This window comes from Brassica oleracea, chromosome C1 (genome assembly GCF_000695525.1).
Source record: "Brassica oleracea var. oleracea cultivar TO1000 chromosome C1, BOL, whole genome shotgun sequence".
NCBI lineage: Eukaryota > Viridiplantae > Streptophyta > Magnoliopsida > Brassicales > Brassicaceae > Brassica > Brassica oleracea.
In genome coordinates, this window is record NC_027748.1 from 16,025,556 (window position 1) to 16,035,742 (window position 10,187).

The window sequence follows — 10,187 nt, forward strand, 5'->3', positions numbered from 1 at the left end:
TCTCTATGGTTTCCCAGGGATGTTGACATCACAAAGAGGTTGGACTACTCATCTGGAATAGCCGTTCTCGGATTCTCACTCATCGTATACATCCTAAGAACCTTTGATGTTCGGGTGGAGGCTGCAAGAGTCATGGTATCCGCTCCAGTACTAGCTTTAGTCACCACCCACGTACTGTACATTAACTTCTACAAACTTTACTATGGTATACAGATAACTCTTTCCCCTATCTGAAACCAGTTCCATTTTTTTTCTCCACATTCTCTATGAGTTCAATGTTGTTTACAGGTTGGAACATGATTGTGTGTGTGGCCATGAGAGTCGCTCAGCTTTTCCTATGGGCAAAATGGGAACTGTTTCTAGGCATCCTTCTAATTGGAAACTGTGGGTGGTTGTGATAGCTTCAGGTTTAGCTATGCTTTTAGAGATATATGACTTCCCTCCGTATGGAGGCTACTTCGATGCTCACTCTATTTGGCACCTCGCCACAGTTCCTCTAACCATTCTCTGGTGGAGCTTTATTAGAGACGATGCTGAGTTCAGAACTTCCAGTCTTCTCAAGAAATCTAAGAAAAAAACGAAGTAAGTTTACTTACAGATGCAGAGGTTTCTTGAGCTTTTTCAATGTTTTTTATTCAGAGATTTGACTTGGCCTTGTTTTTGGTCAATTGGGTCTTAAGACTTTTGTCAATCTTTTTGGAGTCTTAAGACTTTTGTTAATATTATGAGAAAATCTTGTGATCTATATATGATTGTGTTAATAAAATTTGATTTTACATAAATTGTGTGAATTGTAGGGTTTAATTTAATTAAACAAAATTAGCTTTAATGACCATTCATACAAAATCTAAAGTATTTCAATAATTTCATGACACCATATTAACCATTGCGCAAAGTCACTTAAAACAATTGCAGCAAGGAACCACAAGTCGAAAGCCTTGGTCAGTTTATATACATTTACTCATGTTTGATACAATAATGTTCCATATTGAAAAAAAAATATTTTCGGAAGCGCGGGACTACGCTCCTAGATGCCTATGGCGGGGTGGACGATCATTGGGTTGAATTAATAATTGGAAACCTAGAAGCTCTCCAGACGATGAAAAATAAAACGACCTAACGGTTGAGTTAGAAGCACAGAAAACTAATGTTCCAAGGCCCACCAAATTTCAAACCTAAACAATTTAAACCCAGTTTATTTTCTTGAAACATAAAGCTATACCAAGTTCCTTTTTTGGTCTGCGATTGAATTTTTTTTTAAAACCACAAAACCATTTTTATTAAAACCTCCGTACTAAATATTTATATAACATTATAAATATATAAATATCCTCACTTATTACTTTAATTTTACAAAAAGACTACATTTGAGAAGTTTCACAATAAAATCCGTGTAAACTAAGAAAACTATTTTATTTATGTCTTGTTATTGGTTTATATATTTTGATTGATTTAGAAATCCATGTAATATTTATAAATCCAAGTAAAATATGCAAATCCGGAGGTTTTTTTCGGATTTGAGTCTTTATATTTTTAACTAAAAAATCCATTCAAATCCATTATTAAATCAAATATATTAGCAAATCCGTACGATTGAATAACACTTGATTTGATATAGAATTTATGAATCATTAAACCAATAACACATGATTTTAATACATATTTGAAAATCATAGAACCAATAACACTAGATTTAGTTCGAATTTTCAAATCCATTAAAATACAACAACCAATAACCCTTACTTACTGTACATATACATTTAAAAATTTTAAAATCAAAATTTAAACCCTTTTCCTTACACTATTTTAACCGTAACTTAACAACTACAAAAGTTCGGTTATCTTTGATCATTTTTACGCTAGAGGTCAATCAAATCTATACTAATATAAAATTAAAAAAAAATAACAACGAAATGAATACTATAATTATTTTTAGATCTACCTAATCAACATGTATAACTTTCGATCCTCCATTCGTAGACAATTATAGACAACATGACAAAATTAACTTTTATCAAAAAAATAAACAATACAATTACATGCACAAAACAACACAATGCATCGACAACGTACTCAGTTCTGCGTTTGCGCGGGGGCTAAACCCCTAGTTTTATTATAATACTGGATCTGTTCAAAATCGTTTCTTGTAATATAATGATGTATTTTGTTAACTATTACGAGATTTCTCAAACCCTAGTTATTTTTAGAAGGATCCAACCATATATATGGTCAGTAGGCCAGGCAAATAATGCAGCTGTCAAACCTAATCCAAAATTTTAAAACGTATTAGATTTTATTAATAAATTTAGATTTACATCATAAGCTTATAACAGAAAATAAGAATAACTATATATAATTGATTTTTGTTTTTATTAACCTATGAATGTTAATATATTTATATTATTTTAAATTTTTGAAATAAACTAAAAAATTAATTAAACAGCACTTATATCTGTGGAAAGTAGATGCTGGATGTTTTATTTTTTTTAATATTTTAATTGAGAATCATTTTAACATGTGAGTTATGCTAATGTTTTATCACTAGAATGATTTTTAAAATCACTATAAAAATATGGTTAAATTAGAAGAATAATTACAATACATGTCATTCATAATTTGGTCCATCCAACCATATGTTATAATCCTCATTAAACTAACTATAACAATATTAGTTCATAATCTACAAAAAAATCTTCTTCTTTAACTTATGTAATTATAACTTATTTAAATCATTAAATATATATTTTATATTTTTATTATTATTTAATATATTTTAAAGAAAACCAGATTTATTTAACAAATATTTTTATAAAATATCTCATTCCTCACAAAACACTGGTTATTACTAATATTTAATATTGTTTTAGGAATTTATTATTCCAATTTCATTATGTTTACAAAATTGTTATTTATTAGTTTTGTTGTAAATATTGAGAGACACATTCATTTTCTTCACCAACTAGTTATCAAAACGGACTACCGATAATCAATTGAAAATGATATTGTAGAGAAAATCAAAGATGATGATTTGGTAGACGATTTTTCTTTTCTTTAAGAAACAATAAAATGGTATTATTAAAATAAAAATACTAAATTAGTTTGATGTATTCATTTTTATAGCTTTAATGTGTAGTATTTGCTAACTTCTTGGCAGATTTTGCTGAACTAAAGTCTCTTCATCTATTTCAAAATTTTGTTTCAAGTTTGACCTAGGAAATCCGGATGTCAAATTTGGAACCATGAAGATCTACTTTATTAAAACAATAAAACCTAAGTGTGGAAAAACTTTTGAAATAAAACAAGTTAGGTAAACTAGTACAGTATATACTCCATGGTTTAAGGATTGGTCGAATAGGTCAATAATCTTAGGATCATCTTAATGGAGTCCTAGACCTTTGATCATGGCCGTCTTGTGTAGCAAGGTAGAATTCTGCTTTGTTCAACCATCACCTTGAGTTGATGTCGCTTGAAGCTTCCAATAGCTAAGCTCGTCCTTGTTCTTCCACTCTTCTTTGACTTTGTAGCCATCTTCAAAGGTGATTCATGACCAACTTTGTGCTCCAAACTCTTCCTCTCTCAAGCAACAACAAACAAAAACACAAGTGTAACAGTTCAACAAGGTAAGACATATCAAACCAGATTCAACTAGTTTTGGATACTTTCCTTTACATTCCTTGGAATGATGAGTAAGTTGGCCAAGTCTGGTTGCTTTGTCTCTTCACTTCCATCTCCTCGATCCATTCCTTGACTTTTTTTTCCATCAGCATTGCATCTCCACTTGATCTTCCAGATTGATTATCTTCTTTTGACTAACAAGATCCGGTTTGATCCTCCTTTGCCCATGTCAAGTCAGCCTCACCCTTTCAGTTTTTGATTGATCTCCATCAACCACCTTGTACAAAACCGTACAAGATATATATGCCAAAAATGTCAATACCAAAACCATAGCTATCCAAGAAAACAGACCATGGTAATCGAAAGAAACTCCAATGTAAAACACAAAACCAACAACACCAACCTCTCACATCAAGGGAGAGGTTTCTTAGCCTTTATCAAATCCTTGAGCCAATCTAGTGCTCCCACTGCAACATATAATTGAGATATCATCTCCTTAGAAACAATTTTCACGACCAGTGAAGCACGCCTATTTGAAAACATCACCACTAAACTTCCGCAAAGCTATTCCTCAAATCAAACGTCTGAGCCCGAAACACAAGCCAATCGGAAGGATGATTAACAGCCCCCACAAGCTCCAAATCTTCTGTTGAGAAAATAGTCTTATCAATATGATGACTACTCTCATAACATTCCATTGCCTACATGTGACTGATTGCTTTTGCTTCGTTTAAACTTTCAGTGAAACTAAAAGCCCTTTCCAAATATAAAATAGAACTTCATCATTGATAACCTCTAATATTCCACACAGCTCCCACAAACTTTTATCTCTTAGACCAAGATAAACCCTCATTACACTCTAAACTTAAAAGGGCCACCCAATCTTGTTGAAAACAAGAAGATAAACACTCATTCTCTTGTTCACATATTTAAACCATGTACTCAAAAGAAATTTAAAATATATATTATTACCAAACCATGTAGGATGACCAAACATGAAAGCACCGAGAAGATCTGCTAAGAGAAGAGAGTCTAACTAAGCATTTCTGCAAACAATAGATTGTCTAAGAATGGTCACCAAGCTGAAAATGATTGTGAATGCTACATTACATTATACCTCTCAGTTTCATCCTAGTAAAAAACACATTGTCTGGATTAGCATTTCGGTAATCAGATAAGCATTAGTTGTACTTGTAGGCTTGTACCTTACCTGATCACTTTGATGAGTTTCATCATGTAACTTTCCCACATACCATGCGTTGGCTTAAACTAACCAAACATGCACACCAAACCACAAGTACCACTACATTTAAAGCATACCAAGATCAAAACCCAAGTATTGACATTTGCATAAAGATTAGGATAGATTTCCTCATCTTAATGTACAAAGTACTTAAAAGAAACTAATGACATGCATGAAATTTGACTTAAATATATTAATATAAAACATTAATGTAAATGCGTTTAACCATTTAGAGATATCATAATAATATCATAATATATACTCAACTTTTTTAATTGGTTTCAAGATAGATAGATTTTATGTTATCATGTCCTCGTATGATTGGATATGAATACAATATTTAGATAAAATAATCAGGATTAAGTCCAGATGGCCATACAAGAACCAATTAGAAAATGTAATTAAATGATAAGATAAAAACAGTGTGTTAAACTTAATTACCAAGAGCAAAAAAATCTAACAAGTCCACATGTGGATGATGCTTGGTTTATGTGCGTGATTACTACGCGTGTGTGTGTTGTGTGTGTATATATAATTCTTATCTCTCACCGTCTTCCTCATATTTCCATGTCTCTGAAACTCTCTTAAGGTCTCTGTCTCTATGTCTCTAACTCTAACCATCTTCTTCGTTAGACTTAATTAGGGTTTTGTGCACACAAATATAGATTTTGTTTTGAGATTAATAACTTAATTGATTGTTGTTTTCTTAAATTGATTCGATCAGGACGAAATAAAGGCAAAAGGTTCGAGCGAAATGGCGACGAAGAAAAACATAGTCGATGATGTCTTATCCACTCAACAAGAAGAGGTAATTAATAAAGATCAATTCAATTAAGGATGTAATTATTTGATTTGCTATATAGTTTCATGATGTTGTGCAATATTATTCACTTTTGAATAAATCTTTACAATTCTAAAGATATAATAAAATCTGGGTATCAATGAACAAAGATTTATGAAATGTAAATCCATTATTTTGTAATATTAAGAATAGTTTTGACTACAATATCATAGTTGTTATGGAAATTAGGTCGGATTAGTAGTCAACAAGTCAAAAATATTTGTTTGGTGAATTATCAAACCTAATCGTCGGTGATTTGACGACAGCGTACACGTTTGTTTTCATGTTATGTTTACCATTCAAACAGTATTTTTGTTTTACTTTATATTCTGGTCAAAATTAAATATTAAAATATGTCTTAAAATCTTTAAACTATAGATTCTGTCAAATAGGTCAGAAACTGGAGTGTGTTTGTTGTTTTGTCTGATGGGTGATATTTCTTACAAGAACATAACCATTTTTTAATAAAAAATCTTAGATTGAGGTATTTTCATAGCATGGACGACTTTAAACGATAGACTCATAAACTCTTGAATTATCACGTGGTACGTTTTCGGACACCTGTGTTTGCATCCGGATCTTCGTCCCCAGTTTGATCCGGTCCGCATATTTCGCTTTGGTCTATTTCTTTTTTGTTTTGAAAATTATTTGTCTTTTTCTTTTTGTTTTTGAAAATGATTTGTTATCCGACTGTGACCTTCGGATTCTTGAGAATCAGTTTATGACATTGGAATTCTTTTTTAACCTATTGGTATATACCCAAACACCACTGTGGAAATTGCTTTTGGTTTAGTATTTGTCGGCAAACTATCACTATCAGTCTGATTGAATGTATTTGTTATCTCATTAGATTTTAAACGTGACAATAGATTTTAATATCTAACAAAAGAAAAAGCTATAGATTTTTAATATCAAAATTGATTGAATGTATTTGTTGTGTCCTTAGTCTGCCTCTGGTGCAAACAAATACCGTGGACTTGTGCTAAAGAAAAAACCTCTTATCTCGCAGGTGAATATCCCCAAGTAACCCACAATTTTCATATGTACATATATATTCGTGTGATTTAAGTCGTAAAGAGTTTTTTTCTAAACAATGTAGGATCCTAAACGTACTTGGTTTGATTCTGCAGACTGGGCTTTACACAAGGTTTATCAGTTTACCTAACTTGAAATCATTGATACATCTACTTTTCTTTTTGGCATGTGAAAGTAATTAAAACATATATTTATATAAATACGACACAGCAAGAAGCAAGCCCAGATAAAAGAACAATAGCGGGAATTGAGAATTTGAAACCCAAATATTTTCAGAGAACACCTAGCAAGGAACTTCCCCCTACCTTTGCATATGGACAAGAGAATCAGGTGAGAAACTATTACTGTATATGTAAGCATGATTTATATTCAAGAGTGACTGAAAAGAAATCTTTTAATTTGCAGACAGATTCGAGCGTTTAGGGTGCAACGCAAAAAGGGTTTGACGTGGAAATGGAACGTGATTCGTTTGGTGTGAGCCTACTCACCTGTTTCATGTTTCCATAAAAGCTCTTATGCAGTTGTTATGTTTTGGCTCTTGGTTATAAATGTTTATCGTTTCAATAAATGATGCAGACATTGACATTTGTTGCTGCTTCTTTATTTTCTTTCTCTTTAATATCTAAACCTTGGTGGGGGTTTAGTTTTACTTTTATTTTAAAAAAAACAAAGAAAATTATTGTCGAGCATCTCTTAATCAGTTGAAGTCAACTCTGCTTGCACTTAAACAGAAGTTCGACCCTTTTCTTAGTATCAACTGTCAAGTAAAAATATAGACATAGGATTCTGAGAAACTTTATAACTGAAAAAATCAAATCAGTTAAAACTTCAAAATATATTTGTGAAGAAATCTCTCCGATATAATGGAAAACGTTATTTTGCTCTATTATATATACTATATTATTTCTCCGCGCTACGGATAATATATTTAAATTTGTTACATTTATCATTTTTATTTGTATGTGAATTTTTGTATATTAAATTATATATAACTAATTTTTAAATTTGATTTTTTTTTTTTATTTTTAGTTTGAAGTAAGTATTTCTATTATATGTAACACAATTAACTAATAAAATATGAAGAATCAAGTCCGAGATTTTAGAGTTATGTAAAAAAAATATAATTATGTATAGAACATAAATTATCTTAGTTTAAAAGATCGGAATCTCATCTCGAATAAATTCACCAAAAAAAAAAGTACTCCAATAACCTACTTAAAATATAAAACCCCCTTATAAAAAAAAATCATACTTTTTAATATTTTTTTACATGTAATAGTTGAAAACTGACAATTGAATATCGATCTAGAATATTATTTTAATATATCTAATGGTAAAATATTAATTGTAATAAACAAATTTTGAATTTTGTAATATTACATGAATTAGAAGTCTTTAAAATCTAAAATCTATTTTATTAACATAATATATTTTTATTCATTTATTATTTTGACGTTACAAAATATTGCTTTAGTTTTATTTGTATATTAATTTTTTAATAATTTAGTTTCTTTTTAAGTAATTTTAAAATTATCAAGAATATAATATATTTAAAATTATTTATTTAAATATATCCAAATATGATGTCTCATTTTTATGTGTGTTTGCGTTGAGCATATTTAATTTTTAATTTGTATATTTAATAACACATTGTTGCGTGTCGTACTATGGTTTTAATAAATGTGTTATCATTTCATTTTTATTACTACTAACATGATTTTTTAGTGATCAGTGATAATTTATTTTTAACATTATGTATTATATTTTATCGTATATTTTCTAACTTTTCATGCTGGCACTTTTTTTAGAATCATTTTAATTAGATAATAGGTTTAAAGGTGTAAATAAAACTGTGTATGTTGTAAATTTAGACTTTTTAGTGTAACTGAGCACTATCAATTATGAAAATTATATTATGATTTTATTTTACTAAATATTTCTTTCTTTGTATATTTTTTGTTTTATTTTGTATTTTTACAATTTTAGTGCCTTATTCTTTAATTGCAGAGAATTGATATTTCTAATTTTTGTTTCATATACCTTAAAAGTCTTCGGTTGATTTTTGTTTGTTTTTTTTCTCCAATTACAATGTACAGTTCGACCGTTTCTTTTTTTTGGATCAAACTACTAATATCATCAAATAGAAAAGCTTAAACTCCAAGAATGAAGTGAGTATTTGTGCTAGAGAAAACTGATTTAGCCACTAATATAGTGAGATATTATAATATTAGAAGATATGGAAACTCTTCTCTGTTGTCATACGCTTGATATAATTAAGTTGTTGTCAATTGAATCTATATTTGTGATAACTGCAAATACATCTTTATGTCTTCCTTACATCATCCTTAATTGGTTTACGGTTCGACCATTTCTAATATACTGAGAGTAACATAATATTAGATGTTGATTATCTCCTTCCAATTAGGAATGCACAGGATGAGAGAAATTCAAGGTGAGACCATTTTACAATTTTGTCATCATATCTATATAGAGTTAGTTTATAGATTACTCTATCTGTTTCAAAATGTAATCAGTTTTAATTAAAATCTGTAATATTTAAAAGTTATTACTTTAGAAAACTGTCATTTAATATATAAATTTAATTAATTGCAGAGTAATTTACACATTTAATTGGCCACACAATATTCAATAAGTATAAAGTTATATTGAAATATAAAAACAAGTTATATAGTGAAACAAAAAAATACTTTTAAACCATTATATTATAAAACAAAAGGAATATTCAAATTATATCGAAACATTAGAATAGTAAGAATCAGAAAAGCTGAAATCTCAACATCGATCATTTACGTCGGCCATGCCTTAGACCATCTTCAATCTATTCCTCTATTTTTTTCTCCAAAATAGAGGAATTTCATAATAGAGATGGATTTGTCTCCAATGTATTTTTCTATTTTTCTCCTAAAAAAGAATATTCTTGATATATTCTTTTCTAAGTTTACTAATAATATTTTTTATTTGTGAAAGTTGAAAACTAGCCTAATTTATTTTAGTATTTTATAAAATTATGATATTATTTACACTAAATATTTCTTTACAAACTATTATGTAAATAAAAGAAATATAATTATATTTATATAAATAATATATTTCACTAAAAAAATATTTTCGGTTATAATTTTTTAACTAAAAAGTTAAAGGATCATTTTGTAAAAACAAATAGAGGAGGTGAGATAGCAAAAATATAGTTTCTCATTAACTGATTATTTTCGCCTACGTGAACACTCTATCTGAGGCTTATATCCTCCAGTTTTAATTAAAATATGTAATATTTAAAAGTTATTACTTAGGAAACTGACATTTAATATATAAATTTAATCATTTACACAATAATTTACATAATTTAATTGACCACACAATATCCAACAAGTATAAGTTACATTGAAATATAAAAACAATTTATATAGTGAAACAAAAAATACTCTTAAACCG

At 29.0% G+C, this 10,187-nt stretch overlaps 1 protein-coding gene and 1 pseudogene across 1 annotated transcript; both read left to right on the plus strand.

Moving 5' to 3' along the window:
• LOC106333035 overlaps positions 1-586 on the plus strand; it is an 850-nt pseudogene extending 264 nt beyond the window's left edge.
• Positions 587-5,374: 4,788 nt separating this feature from the next.
• LOC106302373 lies at positions 5,375-7,371 on the plus strand. Its single transcript, XM_013738897.1, has 6 exons — positions 5,375-5,447; positions 5,583-5,666; positions 6,646-6,708; positions 6,799-6,846; positions 6,945-7,064; positions 7,140-7,371. The coding sequence occupies exons 2-6, from the start codon at positions 5,613-5,615 to the stop codon at positions 7,155-7,157; spliced, it is 303 nt and encodes a 100-aa protein (XP_013594351.1). The 5' UTR covers positions 5,375-5,447; positions 5,583-5,612; the 3' UTR covers positions 7,158-7,371.
• The last annotated feature ends 2,816 nt before the right edge of the window (positions 7,372-10,187 follow it).